The 22,488-nt window shown below is 46.6% G+C and overlaps 1 protein-coding gene across 11 annotated transcripts in view; it reads right to left on the bottom strand.

The window, feature by feature from the left end:
- SEMA4A (semaphorin 4A) overlaps positions 1–22,488 on the bottom strand; it is a 74,065-nt gene that overhangs the window by 19,609 nt on the left and 31,968 nt on the right. For 10 of the 11 annotated variants that reach the window (XM_077920838.1, XM_028709775.2, XM_028709776.2 and 7 more), the window contains 3 exons: positions 14,190–14,354; positions 1,823–1,983; positions 70–132 (listed from right to left, as the gene is read on the bottom strand). In XM_077920838.1, coding sequence (XP_077776964.1) covers positions 70–132; positions 1,823–1,983; positions 14,190–14,286 — 321 coding nt within the window. In that variant the 5' untranslated portion in view covers positions 14,287–14,354. Of the gene's footprint in view, positions 1–69; positions 133–1,822; positions 1,984–14,189; positions 14,355–18,074; positions 18,143–22,488 lie in introns of those variants that run through there. The other variant, XM_077920843.1, reaches the window with a different exon arrangement.

The following is a 22,488-nucleotide window of genomic DNA, read 5'->3' as shown; positions in this document are numbered from 1 at the left end:
CAGACTAAGTTATAATTCCTAAGCAAGGAAATAAAGCTTCACACACAGAGAGACATAGACATATCTTACCTCATTGCTTTTCTTCTTGAAGACACACTCAACCTTTTTTGTGGCTGTGGGGCCCCACAGTATCTATCACAGGAAAAGGGAAAGACTTAGATAGTAGTAGTAGTAGTAGTAGTAGTAGTAGTAGTAGTAGTAGTAGTAATTCTCTGAGTTTCTGATTTTTCCAGTCTAAAATTCAATTCTCCACATTTGCATATCCCTTTGCGTTGTTTTTTTTAATGCCCTCGTGAAATTTGTCAGCATTCTAGGGCTGATAAGCAAATTGCAGTATGCCGTTTCCTCTAATAATATAGTACATTTTTTGCATGTTATTTCCCTTCCCCTCCCTGTCCCAATACATGCTTCTTTATGCCCACTTAGAGAAACGGCACCACAACATTTGGAAAAGTGCCAGTTGTGGCACATTTCTGCTATCCCCAGTCTGCCCCTTTTAAGATACTTGAGTCTTCCTAGTCCTCTATTATCTGTAAACGGAGAAGTCCTGTCCACAAATTGAGATAATGTTGCGGTTTTCAGTAGGTGGCTTATTCCCACCTTACAGCCACCTGTCTCTGGCCTCTGGACATTATTTTGGTGAAGGTGGTCAGCTGGCTAATTCTGCTGGTTAAACAGGACCTGGGATGGCACCTTTTTAAAAGAGGGCTGTTGTTATATAATCCTGTGGTCCTCAATGCGTTGGACCATGAGTGCAGAGGGCCTCCACCCCCATAGTTCAACCTGGACACTTAGGTCCTGCTCTGAGGGCCTTCTGGCGGTTCCCTCACTGCGAGAAGCAAAGCTACAGGGAACCAGGCAGAGGGCCTTCTCGGTAGTGGTGCCTGCCCTGTGGAATGCCCTCCCATCAGATGTCAAGGAGATAAATCATTATATGACCTTCCATAGACATCTGAAGACAGTTCTGCATCAGGAAGCTTTTAACATCTGATATTTTGGTGGGTTCTTTTATATTCTATTGAAAGCAGCCCAGAGTGGCTGGGGAAACTCATTGAGATGGGCAGGGTACAAGTAATAATTTTTTTTTAAACTCTACACAGTAAGCTCTTAACTTACATGCATTTAACTTGTGCGCATTCAGCTTTACAGGCTTGGCACACAAAAAAAGGGGAATTAAGAAGGTGGTGGCAAGGGGCAGGGCATCTGGGGTGGGAAAGAGTTTGGCAATCCCATCCACCATTGAACCCTATGTCTTGACTATACGCAGTTTTGCCTTTAGGCACAATCCCCCGGAACGGAACCCCCACATAAGATTCCTGTACTTGAGGTGTCCAGAAACCTGCCTGTAAGGAACCGAAACAGTTTAGCTAGACCTGGCTTGAACTGCTTCGTTTGTTTTTGACGTACTGTTCTGCTTTCACCTTTGCACTCTTTCCTCTTATTTTCTATCTGAGTCTAAAGAAATTCTAGGAAATTAGTTCTTGCGGCTAAACTCAAAGAGCATTCTTCCCCCTCATGAGCCTAGGACCCTTTGGTTCATGATCTTATAACGGCAGGCTTTGCTGGGCAAAAGTACGGTAAGTCGCGCTGATCTTGAGGAAATGAGAAGGGGAATTGGTGCCTAGCCCTGCTTCTCCTTGTATTTCTTTGGGATTCAAAGAAATCACACCCCCCCCCCCCCGGGGTTGAGCTTTCTAAAGAGATGAGGTGGTAGCTATGTGAGAGGGGGCAGAAGGCTTGTCATCACCAGAACACCATGTCAGACCCACCCCCCTCATTTTCCTCCAGCACATCTTATCTCAAATCCCCATTTCCTACTCACCTCACCCTTCAGCCTGATGGAGTCAGGGCTGCCGATGTCAAGAGCAAGGATAGCATCTCTGGCTCCCACATAGAGAGTTGCCCCGTCTTTGCTCAGGAGAAAAGTGTCGTAATTCTGAACCCCCTTTCGGTGGAATGAGAAAACTATTCGGCTGGAATCCCCTGAGGGAGGAGAAAAGATGGTTAGGTTCATTTATTTTTAGAACACCTCTTCAGAAATTATTGTGACCCCTAAAGTTATGGGTGGCTAATAATCTTTGTGGGGGGTGGGGCAGCATCATCTACCCATAGCCAGCTTTCTGGGGTAGACATGGCCAAAAGTTGGTGTGGTCACACAAACCACTTTCTGTCTTTCTCACACGCATACACAGCACACACAACCCTTTTTCCCAGCTGAGCTGTGCAAATCAGTGAGGAGGGGAGGTCATAACCCCCCCCCCCGCCCCCGCTCATGAACTGATCAAGTGGAAGACTGGAAAGCAGGAGATTTGCATCTCCATCAGGGGACTGAGCTGGGTGGAGAGGGTCAAGCTTCTTTGTCACACACACACACACACACACACACACGTTCTGTGTCTACTCTGGTGGCAGGGGCAGTAAAGAGGAAGGAGGGCTGGTTTAGCTGGTCTGCTTGACTTCATTCACTCTCAAAGTACAGACCACAGCCTGTACAGGTTGCACCCTCCCTGTGCAAAAAATGGGGATAATAATTGGCCTACCTTACAAGGGTGTCGGTAGGTTTACAATGATGAGAAGTGTTAAGTTTGAAAGCAGCAACAGCTAGGTATTCTTATTATTAAAAGTTTTGTCTTTGACAAAAGGTTGAGAATTTTCTAAGTCTGGATCTGTGACCATTTTTTTGGTGAGCAAGTGAAAAAATACTAGGGAGAAAAAGAAGAAACCAAATCTTGGCAGCCACGTGAGCTAGTGAAATGTGTTGATTAGAGTTGTCAGACTAAGAGCTCAAAAGCCTGGGTTCAAACCCCTTCTCAGCCATGAAGCTCACTGGGTGACCTTGACTTATCTCTCACCCTAGCCTTCCTCACAGGGTTGCTGTGGGGATAAACTGGGAGGAAGAGAACCATATATGTCACCACGAGTCCCTAATGAGAAAAGCAGGGTGTTCATGTAGCCATAACCTGCTCCATGCCAATCCTTGCCCGCTGCAGCCATCCTGAGGCTGCTGGATGTGGAAATGGGGAAGCAAGCAAAGTGCAATGAATGTCCACACTTTTCATTCTAACAAGGAGGAAGTGAATGCAGTCAGGGCTGTCTTAAGCATATGCGGGGCCGAGGTGCAAAGATCCGCCCCCCCCCTAGCCCAGGGCAACAAAGCAGCCCGAGACGTCAGCATCTGAACTGAGCAAAGCCGGGCACCTCATTCACAGTACTGAGGAAAAGAACCACCAGTAATGTTTCCCTGTTAACCTAAAAACAATGCTTATATGTCAAGAAGAATTATGGGATATCCTCACTCAGGAAGAGCTCTGCAGCATCAGACTAAGAGCCCATCTAGTCAAGCATTCAGTTCCTACAGTGACCATCCCAGATGTTTATGGGAAGCCCTTGTGCAGAACGTGAGCACCAAAGCCCTCTCTCTGTCTTTCCCCAGTAACTCATATTCTGGCTGCATACACACCAAACATTTAAAGCACTTCTGAAGCACCCGCCCATGCAAAAAGAATCCTGTTAACTGTAGTTACACATCAGAGTGGCATTTTCAAGCATCCTTCAGTTCCCAGGATTCTTGTAGTGCGTGCGCACGTTAAATGTGCTTTGAAGTATGGTGTGCACACAGTCTCAGAGGCATGCTGCCTCTGGCAATGGAGATCATAGAATTGTGGAGTTGGAAGGGGCACCAAGAGTCATCTAGTCCAACCCTCTGCAATGCAGGAATCTCAAGCATCCATGACAGACGGCTATCCAACCCCTGCTTTAAAACCTCCAAAGGGCTTTTGTTTTCCTCAAATTCCTGGGCAGTGCCTGGCACTTCCCACCTGGAAATACTTAAATCTAGTTCTGCACCACACACCAGATACTCTAGGAAGCCCACAACCATGACAAGACAGCCACCACAGCAACTGGCATTCGGACAAACACAGAGGTTTCTAGGTAGCTGTTATAGCTAAAAGCCACAACATGCCTTTCATGAACATGTCACACACATCATCTAAGTCTGTAGCCATCATCACATCTTGTGGCAACAAATCTCATAGTTTAACTATGTACCGCAGGGGCAGATATTGTGGCGCACCCCATATTATGTTGTTGGAGTACAATTCGCATTAGCTCCTACCAGCCCCCCATATCCGATGGCTTGGGTTGGTGGGAGTTGTAGTTCAACAACATCTGGATTGTACTGGGTGAATAAATTTGTGCCTATGAATCTCCCACCATTGTGCTTCATTGGATGACTAGTGTTACGGAAGATGTGCAATGACGGCGATCCCATCCCTGTGGCTGTTAATTGCCTACATTCATTAAATGCTACGCAAGGTATATTTACATTGCAAGCGTATGCATGTCTACGCAGAAGTGCACCCCGTGGTATTCAAGCGGACTTGCTCCCAAGCACACGTACAATCGCAAACCTCAGGCTACCAGCCTATTCACTGGTATATCCCGCTGAAGAATCCCACACGGGACTTGGGAGAGGACGGCACTGTGAAGTTGCAATGTGATACACACTTTACTTGGAAGTCATGAGGCTTCCCTTCTGAACAGGCAGCTCCGGGACTGCACTATACAGATTGCAAAACAAAAGGCTCCACAAATGCAAAACAAAAGGCACCCCCGAAATGCCTTTTTTTGCCCGCCAACTTCTCAGCCACACGAGACCAGCCCTGACTTTGCTTATTCTCCCCTTCGCTGCCCCCCAAGAAGCCCCAACTTCTAGCATCCCTTCCTGCAGATGCCTCACAAAGATTTCTCCTTCCCCCATGGTGAGGCTGCCTCCGCTGGTATCTGCTGCTGGGCCACCACCAAGTCCTGATAGTACTTTGCGGCCAGCAAGGCCGCCACCAGTGCCAAGGCCAGGCCCAGCCAGGGCAAACGCAGCAGAGGAAGGCGCCGGGAACTCCTGCCGCCAGCCTCGCAGGGCACCATTTCTGGAGGAGCGGGGGGGGGGGCGCCCTGGGGCTCCCCTCTTCTCCCCTGGCCATCGCCCGCTGCCATGGCTGCTTCTCCAGACTCCAGCTCCAGACTCCTGGCCTGGTGCCCCTGAGAGCCCAGCACCCTGGCGCCCCGCACCACTATGGCCTATGGGTAAGACGGCCCTGAATGCAGTGAAATTAGATCATCACCCCAAACTCTTCAGTAGCTTAACAGGAAACTGAGTTTGAGTAAAATGTGTGCTTGCAATCTTGACAGTCCCTTTTAAAGTAACATGTCCTGAATGAGATCCATTTCCTATAATTAACACCCTGCCTCCTGCCATCAGGAAATGGCTTGATAGTTAACTGAAACATGCTCATAAGGGCTCCATTAGGCTTCCTTCCTCCCTCAGGTCAGACCCCTCCTTTCTTTACTCAGCTCTTTTTCTGAAAACAAGTGTTTCTTTGTGTGATTTCTGTTTGGAAAGAAGCTATCCCAGGTGAGAGTTGGGCAAATCTGTCAATTTTGTTCTCTAAGTTTCCTGTTCTTCCAATCTTAAAATTTCCTTTCAGGGCTCGGCCACCCATGCGGCATGCTGAGGCTGTGCCCCAAGAGCATCCTGCCCACCCCTGCCAGTGACAGAGAAGTGGTGGCAGCAGTGGTGGAAGCTTCCGGCAAGATATCACCAGAACCTACCACTGCCACTTCACAGGCACTGCCATGTGACTCAGGTAAGGGAGGCAGCAAGGTGGCAGTAGCAGCACCTTCCCGTTTCACCTCAGGCGGCAAAACATGATGCACCACCCTGTTTACTTTTCCACATTTCCACAGCAATTTGCAGATTTTAAAAAAAAATATTCACAGAAGTTAATCAGCATTTTAGTGTGCATATCTCCTAATAAACACATTTTTGCAGTCTGGTCTAATGTACACACTTTTGCAAGCAAACTTCCCTCATACAATGCATTTTGTTTGTTATTTTCACCTGTATAGGCATTATGTGGACATTATACACCAGTGTGTGCCTTTTTGTACACATTACTTGGCTGGAGAACTATATTCCCCGGAGCCAGTGTGGTGAAGTGGTTAGATTGTTGGACTAAGGCACCAGGGTTCAAATCCCCACTCAGCCATGAAGCTTGCTGGGTGAACCTGGGCTGGTAATTCACTCTTAGTCTAACCTACCTCACAGGGCTCTTGTGATGATAACATGGGGAGGAAGAGAACTATGTATGTCACACCTTGGGCTCCTCGGAGGAAGGTAGGATATAAATGTAAAGAGAAAATAAATAGCAAAATTCGGCAAAGTGCGAATTTCAAAGGATGGCTGCCTTTCCGTTCACATCTCATTTCAGAAAGTTCAGATTAGGTCAGCTGGCCTTTAAATGTGAACGGAACTGAATTTTGCATCCATCTCTACCACAGTCACTGTGGGCCTCCTCCTCTGCGCACAGGAAATGCTGCAACAGAATTTGACTGCACCCAATGCACCCACAGGGCAGGATTAACCACATGCCCCAATGGTGGTTGATGGGCTGTAGGCGGAAAGGCAGAGTCCGGGAATAGGTTCCTCCTTTTTGAGAGGGGGCCCTTTGCACCCACAGACAGGTTGGGAATTACCCGTTTAACTTTGCAGAGCCATGGTGACCTGATGGAGAAGTGAGGGCAGGGCCAGCATCCTACTTCACTGCCCAAGCATTTCCATGCGCCAGCAGTAAGGACAAGATGCATTGACGTCACAATGCCAGCTCAGCTGGTTAGAGCATGGTGCTGATAAAGCCACGGTTGCATGTTCAATCCCTGTATGGGACAGATGCAAATCCCTGCATTGCAGGGGGTTGGACTAAATGATCCTCATGGTGCCTTCTGACTCTACAATTCTAGGATAATTTATATGCTAAGTCCCCCACCCCCCAAAGGCAAAGATGGGCAAAACAGCTGCCCAGGAAATTTGGTTGGAGGTTTCCAACCTAGAATCTAGAAAGCAAATAAATAAAGGGAGAGAGTGATTTATCAAGGGTAGGGATTAGGAAATGCAACGTTAGAACACTTGGACTTTGCGGCAGGAAAGGGGTATATAGAGAGAACATTGTTAACAGAATCTATGTGACTGTCCCCTCCCTACTTAGGCAGCCCCCACCCCAAACAGTAACATATCGCCACAAGCTTTCTATGGCTTCCTGAACACTGGAGTCAGAGTCACATTTGCTTGGGATCAGGCCTATGCACAAGGACACAGAGACTTAGGAAGCCTACTTAGACAGAGATGGCTCATCTATCTCAGCATTGTCTATGGTGGATGGCAATGACTCTACAGAGTTTCAGGCAGGGCCTCTCCTAGTCCTACCCCTAGGATGTAGGGGATTGAACCTGGGACCTTCTGCCTGCAAGGGCTCTCCCACTGAGCTATGGTCCTTTCCCACAGGTTGTGTCAAGATCCAAATGAAAAGGACTATAACTCAGTGGTAGGGCATCTTTTCTATGTGCAGAAGGTTTGTCCCATGGCATTTCCAAGCAAGATGGGGGGACGACGACCCCCATGTGCAACCCTGAGGGAGCTGCTGGTAGTTAGGGCAGACAATACTGAACCAGGTGAATTTATAGAAGGCAAGTTCCTAGGTTCCTGTGGAAGCCACTGGGGCTATAGTTGTGCCCTGGGGTCTCTAGCTGCCCATGCATCCGTTCGGGCCCTTCAGCCAATGAACACACCAACAATACTTGCCAACATCTGCAGCAATATTCACTCTGAGCTGACACTGTCAGTACTTCTCTGAATGAAAACCCACCACAACCTTAGAGGAAGGAAGTGGTGAGATGCAGTTCAGATTAGAATTAAAACACTGAGCTGGCCTGCAAGAGCAAGGGTAGGCAAACTTTTGGAGGCCCCAAGGGCTGCAGTGGTCGGTTTGGGGACCAAGCACACCTAGGAGCATGCACCCCCTCCCAACATATAGAAACAGAGACTAAGAGCTCCCTCTTTGATTTAGCTTTTAGTTCTTCTCCTTGACTTTTCTAGCAATGGAGCAAACAGACCCCCTTCTCCTCCTTTCTGAGCAGAGCCAGTGAGATGACTCTGCTCAGCCTTCCAGTCCACCTGGATTCTGATTTAAGTTGGAGATGTCCTAAAATTAACTCCATAATTGGAGAAAAACAGTCCAATTTGCATTTCTCATTGCCCTGTGCTATAGTAACATCACACAAGTATGCACTGAGCCACCAAAACAATGCAAAGAAGCAAACCTGGTGTGACTGTGCATTTCTTGCATGCGTTTTACTGATGTGCGCACATACACTCCTGTGGACTTGCATAAACTTCACACAAAATAGAATGTTAAGCACTTGTGCACACAATCCCATTGAGATTGCAACCTTGCAATATTTTCTTAAAGCCAACATGCACATCAGTAGCATGGCAAGGCAGTGAGGGGAAGCACAAATGGAGGGACGTAGCTCAGTGGTAGACCATCTGCCTTGCATGCAGAAGGTCCCAGGTTCAGTCTCTGATGGCATCTCCAGGTAGGGCTCAGAAACACCCATGCCTGAAATCCTGGGAATGTTGCTGCTAGTCAATGTAGATGATACTGAGCTAGATGGAACAATGGTATGAGACAACCTCTGCGCAGGAACATTACAAGCTTCAAGTTTTTTTATTAAAATTAAAAGAACAAGTGGTAATTCCTGGGTATCCCTTCAGAAAGAAGAAATCTAGCAAGAAAATCAAGTGAGATTTTTGGGAGCATTCTTAAAATATGCATACAAGCACACGCATGTTGTCATGTGAGCAGGGCTATCAGTGCAGCAATATCCTGAGGCAACACCTGGATTTGACAGAGTGTCAATAGCCTGGCAATATGTTGCCATGGGAACTAAATTGCTAGCCAATTGTTTCTGGATACAGGACCATTCCTATTTTTAATGTTCTGAAGCAGCTCTTCTCCTGCCATCTGAAAAGCAAAGGATGTCCTCCAGGGGTCTGTGCAAAGGGAAGACGGTCCAGACTGAGAACAGACACAGAGAGCAGAGTTTGGGGTTCTTAGGGTGCTGGCGGTCACCCTAAAGTGTGATATGGGAGCAGCAGACATTGGCTGGGTGCCTCTATCCCCTCCACACAACTGGTATATCTGTAAATGGCTCTCAGAGTTATAAACTGGCAGCGAGCCCCCAGCTGTCTCATTCCAAAGGGCACCAAGCCTGAGTAAGTGCAGCACCACTGGAATTTAGGAAAATGGGAAGCTGTCTTATCCTGAGTCTGTCTGACCATTAGTCCATCTAGCTCAGCATGGCCTACAATCACTGGCAGTGGCTCTCTGAGGTTTCAGGCAGCATTTTCCCCCTAGCAATACTTGGAGATGCTGGGCATTGAAGATGGGACTTTCTGAATGCAGTGCAGATGCTCTACTCCTGAGCTGTGGCCCTTCCCAAAGGCATAGGAACTTAGAAAGACCATTGTTCCATGTTCCATTTATCTCAGGACTATCCAAGTTGCATCATCATCATCTATCCAGAATTCCAGACAAGTGACGTTCCTAGCTGTGCCAGTAAATGCCAGGGATTGAAACTAGGAGCTTCTGCATGCAGTGGAGGTATTAGATGCTCAGCCCCAGAACTATGGGGTCCATCCCCTCAAAATAAAGTACTGTATGTTTCTAGTCCACGTTTCTGAACAAAAAGGCTGATTTACTGTAAATAGGAAGATTCCTTTTACTGGAACGGCCCATTCATCCATCTGGACTGGTCATTCATCCTATTTACTTGACTGGCAGCAGCAATCCAGGGTTTCAGATGGGATCTCTCATAGCACTACTTGGAGATATCAGGGTTTTAAAACATGGGACCTTCAGTTGGCTAAACACATATGCTCTCCCATCAAGCCAAGGTCCTTCCCAAAATTTCTCATGCTCTGGAGGTGTGTGCACAATGATATATATATTAATCTCCACTTTGAGGATTTAGTTTGAGTTGGAAGTTCAGATTATGTAACCCACATTTAAATTAAATTTAAAAAATACCCTCTCCCCGACACCCACCCATGTACAAGTGTATTTTTAGGGTCCTCCCCTCCCTCCCTCCTCCTCCTCCCAAAAAACCCACAGGAATTTTGGCTTTAGGCCTGAAACGGTCTTGTGTACATTGGCTTCCAGAGGTTTAAGTGCACTTAGTTTGCATTGGAGAGCATCCATGGAGTTTCCCTAGGTCCAGGTTGGGTGGGGGAGGGGGTGTCATAGTGCAATGACAGAACATCTGCTTTGTATGCACAAAGTCCCAGCTTCAATCTCTGGCATCTCCAGGTAGGGCCAGAAAAGACCACTGCCTGAAACCATGGAGAGCCACTACCAGTCTGTCTTGACAGTCCTGACAGCTAGACAGAGCAACGGTCTGATTTTGTGCAAGGCAGCTTCTTATTAAAAGCAGCCCTTTATTCAGAAACATGTGGTCTAGAGCCTTGCTTGATTCGGAGGGGAAGAGCCATAGGTCCATGGTACAGGGTTGGACTTAGTCTGCAGCAGCTTCCTCTCTAGTCCACAACCAGCCCATGCCTACTTTTCTCTTTCTGACCCACTCCAGTCTCCATCTCACAGCAAAAAACGATTGGAGAGAAGGAATCAATGGGCTGGAGAGGCAGCAGCTGCTGTTTGTTTCCTACACGTCGGCAGCACAGATGTCCGAGTAATTACTGCCGGAAGATGCTGCTTTTACCACACTGGCTCTATTTTGGGTTGACAAAGGAACTGCTGCCACCACTCCGTCTTCCTCCCACCCTCCGGCCGCTTGATAAGTTTCCTTTGCACAGAGCAGTTGAGTGGCCAGAGCTGTGGGCTGCTAAATTAAGCCAGTGAGGAAGAAGGAAGCCCCTCCGCTCACTTGCGTACCACAAACATGCATCTGTTTGAGCAATGAGCGTATAGGCAGAGGATTGGGGCCACTGCTAGCACTACTCAGAGCAGATCTGCTGAGATTCATGGAGCAAAGTTGGTCATGTCCATTCATCTCAATGGAGTCTGCTCCGAGCAACCCAAGGTGAGCTGAACCAGTCAGACCAGATCATGACTTCAGATGGCCGGTAAAGAATTCTCATCAGCGACCTGGTGATGATGCTCTCCAGGTATTGTGTTTATTATTTTATTTATATACTGCCCTTCACCAAAAGATCACAGGGTGGATCACAGAATAAAATACAAGATAAAACACAGTAAATAATTAAACCAAAACAACAAAACAATAGCCCCCACCTTCCCACAGATACAATTAAATGGCTGTAGGGTGTCAATCAGCCAAAGGCCTGGTTGAAGAGGAACGTTTATGCCTATTGCCTAAAAATATATAATGAAGGCGCCAGGCGAACCTGGGCATTTCCCACACACCCCTCACCCAGCTGGATGCCACCATCATCCTAGGAAAAGGAACAATAAGCCAATGGAAGGGCTTTGTGTAAGAACATATGAACACAAGCAGAGCCTGCTGGAACAGGCCAGTGGCCCATCTAGTCCATTGTCCTGTTCCCACTCAGATGCCTGTGGGAAATCTGCTGGCAGGACCTGATCCCAAGATCCCTCTCCCCTCCTGTGGGATTCAGAACCATTGTTGCCTCCGACCATGGAGGCAGAGCAGAGGTATTGTGGATCTTTATCCTCCATGAATTTGTATGTGGGAGTTTTGGCTGAGGAGGCAAGATCTGGTGGGATGTTAACACTTTGAGCCCCCACTCCACCCCATGCTCAGCTTGTATATATGTGTGAATAAAACTATATCTCCTAAGGACACCCCAGTCTCTGCTGTCCTTCATTCCTAAAGAAATCAAACTCTGGGTAAGTGCCTGGAGTCGCTCACTGCTCTGAGATTGGGGCAGTGCGCAATAGTACCATCTATTCATTTATGACATTTCATTTCATTTCATTTAGGAAACACTTGCCCTGAAACTTCCCAAAGTGATTTAACAATAAAGACATATCTAAAAACAATGTAAAATCCAATGCAGATGTCGACTGGGATAAAAATTACTGCTCTTCAGCCATTGATGAGTTCAAGGCAGTATGCATGCCTATCTCTCTCTTTCTCTCTGGATGCACACAGTGGCCAACCAGATGCCTCTTCTGGGGAGCCTGAAAGCAAGACCCGAGTGCAAAAGCAGCCATTCTCCCCACTCATGTTCCCCAGCAACTGGGAACCAAAGGCACACCACCTCCGGGACTGGACCCTTCGATAACCTTATCCTCTACATAGGGGTGCCAACTTGAATAAAATATTGGGGGAGCCCAGGTAAGCCCTGCCCTGCATAATCAATCACACAACACATCAACTTCAGGAGGGGAGGGCTGGCCACCTCAAATATTTTATTGGAGGGGCCAAAGGAACCTCAGCTCCTAGGAAGAGACTCCTATGCCTCCGTTGATTTGCCCTTCTAAAGCTGATGGGACACCATTGCATCCTACAGCAGCAAATTCCTCAGTTTGGTCTTCCCAACGGATCCTGTGTGGCTGAGAGATGGGGAACTGCTCCAAGGTCACCTCACTGAGCTTCACGGATTCGAACCTGGGGTCCTCTCAGTTCCAGGTTCACCACTGTCACCACTATGCCACACTGGTGCACAACAAACGTGTATGGACACGGACACATATGAGCTGGTGCATATGGAACTGTGGTGTGGCTGTAGCGGTGAAAATATCAAGGCGGCCCTTGTTTGAATCTGACCTCTGACACCATAAACTCGCCAGCTGGCCTTAGACAGGGGCACTGTCTCTTTGGCCACAGCCACACCATACATTTAAAACAGTCATGGCTTCCCCTAAATAATCCTGGGAGACATAGCTTGTTAAGGTTGCTGAGAGTTGTTAGGAGGCCCCTATCCCCCTCACAGAACTACAGTTCCCAGAGTGGTTTAACAATCCATTCCCCTTCACAGGGAGCTGCAACAATTGTGGGCAATAAGGGCCTCTTAACTGCTGCTGTCAGCGATTTAACACCCTCTGCCCCTTGACATCCTATGACCTTTTGGGGGTGGGGTTATTGGGTTGTTGTTTTTATTTTGATTATGTATTTTGCGGTTTTATATTATGATTTTATTCTGTGAACCACCCTGCGGGTATAGGGCAGCATATAAATCCAATAAAAAATAATAATTTAAATGTATGGTATCAGTGGGGCCTACGTTGCCTAATTGTGTTAGAAGGGGAGGCCATTTTAAGCATGTTCCTTCATTTTTTAAATGTGCCCCTCAACTGATTGCTCATTGGAAGAGCACATACATTGTGCCCCAGAATGTTTTGTGAGGACACTTCATTTGGGCTAATAAAGACATTGCCCTAATATGGTTTTTAGAAATAAGTGTCTTAGCAGTGCCATGGAAAGAAGACATCCCACGCTGCTCTGCTGACATATGAGTCAGGCATGAGGTGCAAGGCCCAAGCGAAGAAGGGGAGCCAGTGGCAGTTTAGCCTGGCCTGTTTGCCCCCCTTCTGGAGAGCCAAACTGTCCTCCCACTGTGAGAGAGGCTTGGCCTTCAAGGATAATGTCAGGCTACATTCACACAGTACATTTAAAGCACTGTGACACCCCTTAAACAGTCAAGGCTTCCCCCAAAGAATTCTGGGAGCCGTAGTTTGTACAGGGTGCTGGGAGTTTTTAGGAGGCCCCTATTCCCCTCACAGAGCTACAGTTCTCAAGAGCAGTTAATGATCAGTCCCTCTTCACAGGGAACTATGGGAACTATGCATAGGGAAAAGACATCTCTGCCGTCAATGCCCCTGTGGTATGTAAACAAACAGAAATGAATCTGACCCGCTAATGATGTGAACGTGCTGATGCAAACAGCTAGAGGAGAAAGAGCTGTGAAATTCCCCAGAGAAACAAACAACTTCACAGTGCTCTAAGGTGGCAATGCTGGCACAGCCTTAGTTGGATAGAACCCTAAAACGAGTTTTGGGGAGGTGTTCTGGGAGGCCGCTTCAGTGAGGGAGAGTGCAAGTCATAAGACAAGTACAGCAGAACTGTCATTGCTGCAGTTGCAAGCCTATCTTTGCCACCATGAGGACTAGAAACCTACTCATGCTTGGTTTGGGGTTTTTTTGGAAAGAACCCTACTCAAACCCTGTGTGGAAATTCAGCTCTCAGTACTCATTTCCAAGCTTGCATTCATAAGCAGTGCAATCATCGAAAACACTCCTCTCAACCCAGGTTGCCTTCCCTCTTCCAAATCTCCCTCGTTCTCTTTCAAAGCCCCCTTTCAGTATCTCCCCCTGGGTGCTGCTGCTGCTATCCCTGTCCCTTGAGTTACTCACCTTTCCGGAAGGTTAGCCTTGGCATCTGATCTGTGGCCAGAGCAGCCGCGAACATCAAGAGGCAGCCCAAGAGGTGGGACGACTGTCCGGAGTTCATGGCTGGTTATTCGCAGACGGCAGTAGCTGGGTTGGTTGAGAGTGGCGGAGGGGCAGCTAGCTTGGTAGCTGTTAAAGCAGAAGAGGAGAAAAGAGGAAGTCAACCACCAGAAAGAGAACGTATTTGGCCAACTGCTTGTCTGGAGCGGAACTGGGTTGGCTGATCAGAAGGCAGATTTCTAAATACTGTGTGTGGTATTTTGCTGCCATGATGGCATCCTCAGAGTGTTTCTGCTTGTGGTTGTTTCAGTGAAGCAGGAAGGAAAAGAGGAGGCCTTTCTACACAATGCAACGCAGAGACCACGGCTGGGAATGGAATTAACCAAAGAAGAAAGCAGAATCTTAATTCTGAATTAACTCTGCAGTTTAGACTGGATCTGAAATCAGTTTACCAAAACCACTGGCCTGGTTTGGAAGGAGTGGAGAGACAATTTCATGGAAGGGGTCTCTCCAGAGATAGATTACCCAACAATAGACTGAGCACGTGCTTAGGGCAACCCCCCCTCCCCCCAAATGAGAAACTTTGCAAAAAGCTTGACATTTGATATTTCGAAAAGGAAAACACTAAAATAGGAATCGTGGGGGAAACCAGAATTGTAATTGAAATCTCCCCCCGTTTTTCTGTTCTCTTTTTATTACTCATCCTGAAATAAACCAGGGGATGCCCCACTAATGTACATCGAACCAGAGTAAGGAAGCCAGATCCTGTCCTGTGTTACATGTGGCATCTATGCATGTACATTTCAGCATACATGTCAGTTTTGTGTCATTTTGAAAAATAAAATTATATTTCATGGTTTAGTATTGTTTTTATTTATTTTTTATTTTTATTATTTGTACGCCACCCATCTGGCTGGGTTTCCCCAGCCACTCTGGGGAATCCAACAAAGATTAAGAATACATTAAATACATTAAATTTTGAATTACACGGGGGGGGGGGGCTAAAATAATCCTTTCATTGGTTAGGACTTCTAAAGGTCTTGATCCAGCCCTGGGTCATAGAATTGTAGAGTTGGAAGATACCCCAAGGGTCATCTAGTCCAACCCCTTGCAACGCAGGAATCTTAGCTAAAGCATCCATGACAGATGGCTATCCCACCTCTGATTAAAAACCTCCAAGGAAGGGGAGTCCACAATCTCCTGAGGGAGACTGTTCCACTGTCGACAGCTCTTATTGTCAGAAGGTTCTCTCTGTGTCTTCACAGTAAATTTGTCCAGCTTAGGGACTGGTATGATAGAAGCTTGCACCAAGTAAGAGATCTTTATAAATATAAACACCCTTTATCCATAGAGGGACTTCCCACGAAACCTCAAGGCATGCATGTCAATTAACTTCACATTCTTGACAGTCATTTTATTAGCAATAAATCAAGCAAAGATATAGCACTGAGAGCTCAGCAGCTTTGAGCTCTTGATGTTAGAATATGAACACAGTACTAAGGTAAGGGTCTGGTCCCAAAAATATATTCTTTATTAAATGACGAGACAACCAGCTCTTTTCATTTTCTCTGAAAGTGCTTTGGAAATGTGATATTGAGCAGTCTATCACATATGAGTGCTGCACTGATATATGGCATAAGCAACTAGTTAAATCAATTTCTGCAATGGCCAGAGAATGCCATTTAAATTGGATCCATCAATGGGATCTTACCTCTCTGCGCCTGGCACACATTTCTTGCTCTTAGGGCTATAACTGCTGGAGAGGCTGTGAAGTTAGGTTTTTCTTACATATACCTGTGCTGGGATTGCCCCCACATTGTTTCATATTGGACTGTGATATTTGCTTGAATAAATGCTACAAAGCATTTATTTGCTGTAAATGCAAACAATTATGTGACTCTCACTCTGCTTTGATAGTACCTGGGCAGATGAAACTGAAATGTTGTAACTGCAGGTACCAATTTTTTTTTGGGGGGGGGAGGGAGAGAGAAGAGATGTTGCTTGCATCTGATTTACTTCAATTTGAGCATTAGCCGTGCATCTTATTTGCCAGATTAATGTTTCACACTTTCATGTTTGGAATCTCTCATTCTTCTATAGGGTAAAAACTTTCGCAATAAAAATATGCAGAAAAGAGGAAGACTTAAGGGACAAGTTTATCATGCCCTAGGTGAAGATTGCAGGGAGTGGAGAGTTCTGCAAGGCACCAAACAAGGAGGTGCCACTAATCCTGGGACTGTTGGAAAGATCCACTGAAAACAAATGGTAGCAAAAACCTAGGAGGGAATCAGAAGTCATAAGCTTCCCATGTGGTCTGGTACTGGCACAAAATTCAGAGCAGTCTTTGCCACCTGGTGTTCTTCAGCTGTTTTGGGCTATGGCTCCCATCATGGTACAAGAAGGCTGGTTTAAAGCTTATCCACCATAAGCTGTAAAGAATGTCTTCTTTCATTTTTTTTTTTTACTTTTTCAATCCTTTATTATTTTTTCAATATTTGGCACAGACGGACTGGACATTCAATACAGTATTGTAAATTCTTTTCATTGTTGGCAAACCAGTGACCAGAAATGCTTAGGAATTGCATCGGACCACAAGGGTATTTGCGAAATCAGAGGGAGTAATTTGCCTTCTTGTTTCTTAAAGATTCCTGCACTGCAGAGGGTTGGACTAGATGATCCTCGTGGTCCCTTCCAACTCTACAATTCTGTGATTCTGTAAACAATAGAGGGGTACCAGGTGCTGGAGAAAGTCTCCCTCATTTTACCTGCTCCAGCCAGTTTACTTAGAGCAAACAGGAAGAGAGGTAAGGTCAAGAAGACAGCCCTTCACCTATCGGTTTCTCTGTTCAAACTGGCAACTCCTCCAAAATTATTGGCACATGCCAGGAGATTGCTTGAGCATTATGCAGTCCAGCTCATACATCCATGCCTTTGTCTAAGCTGGTCCCCCAATTCTCCTTCTTGGTTTAGGTTGGAGCTTTTTGTCCATCCGCTGAAACTTATGCCTTCAGGTGACCAAAGCTTGACACAGATGCTTAGCCAATTAAATTGCCCCTGGAAGGCCCAGAAGTAATCCCAAAGCATCCCAAGGAATTTGCCTTGTGTTGCAAGATTACAACGCCCTGTTGGATAATGAAAACAATACTGTAGCATAAGAGCAACCTGTCTGGCAACTCTGGCATCGGCACCTGCCACGTTTATCAAACATGTCCTCAAATTACCTTAATTACAGACAAGTAATTTTATGCAGATGAGCAATGGCCCTGCAGCCCATTATATTTGGCCACTGTGCCCCTGCCTTAAGTCCACCCTTGTCTTCAACTGCTTGGAGCTTTTCCCTTGGAGATGACGCCAAGCTGAGCCTTTGCCTCCCTCCAGTCCTATTCCCAACACGCTAGCCACTACCCCACATGTCGTGTGCCGCGGGCTAGACTATAATCAAATGCACAATCTGACAAAGTGGAATTACGCCTACAACAGCTCAAGTTGCAAACACAGTTAAGGGCCAAGCTCTTGACAAGACACCTTTCCTGCACTGAGTAATTGCACGAATGGGTTCTAGAGTAAACCACGGGTGCAGGAGCCCTGGCCTGGATTGGGACCACAGGGCAAAAGGTCCCCTAGCAGTGGGGCCAGGATTCCAAGCTAGATGGGGGAGTGCACCTGCTAAGAACTCTAAAACCCAAGCAAAATATTAGGGCAATGGTTCCTGTAATGTTGCTTATGTGCTTTTATAATTATTTAAGAGAGGGGTAAACACACATAGAGAGATGCAAATGATGTTAGTAGTAGTAGCACCGATGTTGCAAGACATATCCAAATTAGCATCTTTCTCCCATCCCATAATACCTTTCAGGCCTGGCCCTTGAAGTGCTGAGTCAGCTGCCTGTCCCTCCTCCTGCTGCTGCTGCTGCTGCTGCTCTGGGTGTTACAGAAGCCGCCAGGTGACAAGTGGCTGACAGAGGCAGGACAGGCTGGTGATAAGGTCCAGCCAGAGCCGAGTCATCCTCATTTCCTGGCATCGCCAGAGCCCGCCTGCAAGGGTCAGCTGCTTCTTCTTTGCTGAGCCTCAGCAGCCTTCATATGACTTGAAAGCAGGCGGTGGGGGAAGCCAGCAGTTGTGCAAGGAAGAGCTATGGAAGCCCTGCTACCGGGTGAACGGAAGCAGTCAGCTGGGGCTGCTTCCGACACACCCCTCATTTGCATTTCCTTCCATATTTTGGAGCTCCAGAATTACCCAAGTCTAGTTCCAAAAAGTGACAGTGATGTATTAGGAGCGCATCGTCGTTTCATTTTCTGTTTTCAAATTTCGTACGGAACCCTTTTTTTGCATGGCCAGGTTGCCACACCTTTCCATTCCTAGACCCCTTTTTATGCATCTGTTATACATGAGCATGTTGATATAACAAGTCATGCCCCTTCTTCTTCTTCTTCTTCTTCATCATCATCATCTTCTTCTTCTTCTTCATCTTCTTCTTAATTCTTTGTGTGTCCATGTCTAATCCTGTCCCTTTCTAAAATTCATTTATTGGTGTGTGTTCTTCTTTTTGCAAATCTATCAAATAATAAAATAAAATCGGGATTAAGGGGTTCAAGACGGTGGGTGGGTGGCTGGCTGTGCTATGTATGTCCCATTGGTGTAGTAACGGTGACAATCACCCTTCTTCAGATAGGAAATTTGGGAGGGGAAGAGAAAGAAATATTCCAATTTTCATCTGAGGAATGTTGGAAGGTATGAACTCTCCCAGCCCTACCTAAAGACGCCATTGGGGTCTGACCCTGGGGCCTTCTGCGGATCAGAATTGCATGCGGTTCACATTTCAAAGTAATCTAATTTGTACCTCTCAGATTAATATATGTGGATTGGAATGTAGTTACCCTTCAGACTTCTCTCAAGTGTCAAAAGCCAGGGTAAAGAGGTAAGTCTTTGGCATTTGCTGGAAGCTTTATAATGAAGGGGCCAGACACACTTCTCTGTGGGAAGTTCCACGATTACGGGCTCCCACAGAGAAGGCCCTCTCCTGGCTTAATAACGTTTGGGATTTGACTATAATGAGAAAAATAACATCTTCTCTAAGAGCAAGAATCTCGAATGATTATAGAAGCAAATCATGGGAAAGCTGGTTGCCCTTTATACAACATCACCATTAAAATATTTACCTCCCGCAAAAAACCAAATTTGAAGTTTTTTTAGAAGAAATACTGTAATTTTATGTTGTCCTATTTTCTTGCAGACTACTATACTCTGAAGTAATTTTCACAGGAACAATTTCATTGATTATCGTTAGTAGTTGCCAAATGATTTTTTTTTAAGTGTTAAAAATGGTTTTTGGTCGCCTTCCTATGATTTGACTTACTTTGTTTTTGTGTTAACTTATTTACTTACAAAGCACGCCATTGGAGTTCTGTAACATTCTGTGCTATGACTTTTTTGTCGGGGGGAATCTCATACAAAAACTCAGGGCGTCTTCAGGTAAGGTTAGGAGAAGCCCTTCCCTTAAACCCTGGCAAGCTGCTGCCAGTCAGTATAAGGCAATTAGCTTCCTGTGTCCCTATGCTTCACATCAGGGAGCAAGCCAACTGTGGAAGAGTCTGTCAGATACCATTCCAAAGGAATTAATCGCACTGCCAGCAAAGAAGAATCTAATAGCCATTGTTAATAAGAGTAAAGGCTGAGAGGTCTTTTTCAGTGTCTGTTAAATCAGTGCCAGATCTGTCACATGAAGACCAGCTGACTGTCATATTGTGTTATGTGCTACACAACAGACCAGTTGAACATTTCGTGACCTTCAGAAGCATCAGTTGCCACACAGGGGAGAAACTTCCCTCTGGCGGCTCAAAAAACAGAAAAGGCATCAGTCTCCATTGTAGCCAAAGCTATGGCCAAGGCCGGTAGTACCTATTCAGGGATGCTTTGGTTCCTAAACATACCATTGCTGGCTAGTGTGCTGTGAACTGGTGCATGGAAGCAATTTTATTTGGGTGTGTGTGTGTACTTGTTCAAGAAAGATACAAGTATTTCTCTCCATGAACCAGTCACTTGGGTCCTTGCACCTTTGACAAGGTGTCCCCACCCCACCCCCAAAAATCACTTTACCACAATAGCCAAAGTAGAAATTACTACCGTATTTTTGTCCCATAGGACGCTCCGTCCCATAGGACGCACCTAGTTTTTTTTTGGGGGGGGGGGATAAAGGAAATTTCCCCCCTTTATTTCCCCCACAAAACCAGGTCGGGGAAACCAAACCAGGTCGGGGAACAGGCGTATAGCGGCGCTCCGCCTCCCCGCTGTCCCCCGAGCTTGTGGGGCTGGCCGATGTCTGCCTGAAACGCGGGGCGCTCTGCTTCAGTTTGCCCCGCGCTCTGTGCAGCAGGCTGCTATCCGCTGCCTAGGGAGCCCTGCAGGAACTCCCGCAGGGCTCCCCAGGCTGCGGATATCTGCCCGGGGCGAGGGGCGCTTTGCTTCAGGGTGTCCCGCGCGCCGGGCGGCAGGCTGCTATCCGCAGCGTAGGGAGCCCTGCGGGAACTCCCGCGGGCTCCCCAGGCTTGCTGATAGCTTCCTGAAGCCTTGAGAGCGAGAGGGGTCGGTGCGCACCGACCCCTCTCGCTCTCCAAGCTTCAGCGAAAGCCTGTATTCGCCCCATAGGACGCACACAGATTTCCCCATCATTTTTGGAGGGGGAAAAGTGCGTCCTATAGGGCGAAAAATACGGTACTTTTTATAAAATCCAAGTGCTCTAAGCGTCCTGCATGCATGAGGACGAGATGAGGAGGAAGGGTAAAAAAAAATGCACGCCTATGTGCCACTGTGCAAGAGAGATGAGAAGCTTCCATCATGTTTGATTGCCCCACAAATATGCATCATAAACATCATAGTCGGATAGGTGATTTTTGTGCCCCTGGTGGGGGACTGTTTCATCAAAGCCAGGTACACCTCTGCTCAGGGAGAACAGCAAAGCTATGTACACCACAACAATCTCAAAGCACTAGGGAGAAACAAGGATGGGGAATCTCAAAAGGCAGTTGCAAGGATCCTAAAGGGACAGAATGGACACTTTGGAGGCTGGTATTTTGTGTGACATACTTGATCCATTCAGCAAAAGCCACCTAGGCTTCCAAAGTGCTCAAGCTGAGCTTTCACTGCTGTAAACCTACTGGGGAGTCTAGAAAATGTTCCTTAGGAAATAGTGGGGCAGTTCTGATGACAAGACTGGGGGCTGAAGGAGCACAAACCAAAAGAATAAATCAGCCACACACCGCAGAAGACATGTGACGATGCTGCCGCCCACAAATTGAAGGCTCATTCAGACTTCTGCTTGTCCCACTGCTTTCCCTGGGAAAGCCCAATCTTTACCGCTGAATCAGAGCAAACCTCAACTGGGTTTCCCCAGGGAAAGTGGCAGGGCAACCCGAAAACTCCCCGGATCTGTGCTTTCTAGACACAGGACAAGCGGAAGTGTGGGTGAGATCTCAGTCACAAAACTGTCTTCAGATTCTTCAATCCCCAATGAACTGAAGAGAGCTCTAGAACATCAGGGGAAGGCTTAGGCCAATATTGACAAAGGTTTCCGTGTCCTGACAAAATTTTCACCCCATATGTGCAGACTGAACATCTGTGCATGAAATACCCAGACAACCTTCCAGGAGATTTTAATGAAAGCATTTCAGCCATTGTCAAATTCACATCCTTCTCGGATATTGAGAGAAAAGGCGATGAAAGCAGATGTGTTTGGATTTAGGGCTTTCAGCTGTGATGGAAAATTACTCCCCCAAATGTTGAAACTGCATTGCGTCTGTATTTGAGATGAATGATCAATCACTATAGTGGGGAATGTTCCTTTTTTAAAAGGATTTTTTTTAAAAAAGAAAGGCTTCTGATCCACCATGCCTCAAGAGCACCTCGCTGCTTTATCCCTTCCTGAGTGCTGCAGAGATTCAATTTGTTAGATCTTTGAATTACGCCGACATGATTCATGACTTTGCCACATCCAAAGCCAGGAAGAGACAGGGGGAAACGCTTAAAAGAAATTAGCGTAGTGAATTATTTATGCTTGGAAATTTTTGATTTGAATATCTTTGTTAATTTTTGGTAATTTGTTTTGAGGGCTTCGTGATTTGATTTGCTTTTGCAGCAAGTCCAAGCTGTGGTGCTGTCTTATTCCGCTCAGGGCCGCAATACCTAAAAGATCACCTCATTCCATAGAGAGGCAATAGATCATTATGCTCCACAAGATAAAGCCTCCCACAGAACGCATTTCATCAG

Source organism: Podarcis muralis, chromosome 16, assembly GCF_964188315.1.
Source record: "Podarcis muralis chromosome 16, rPodMur119.hap1.1, whole genome shotgun sequence".
Taxonomy (NCBI): Eukaryota; Metazoa; Chordata; class Lepidosauria; order Squamata; family Lacertidae; genus Podarcis; species Podarcis muralis.
The sequence above is the reverse complement of the archived record's forward strand: the minus strand, read 5'-3'. Positions and strand labels throughout refer to the sequence as shown.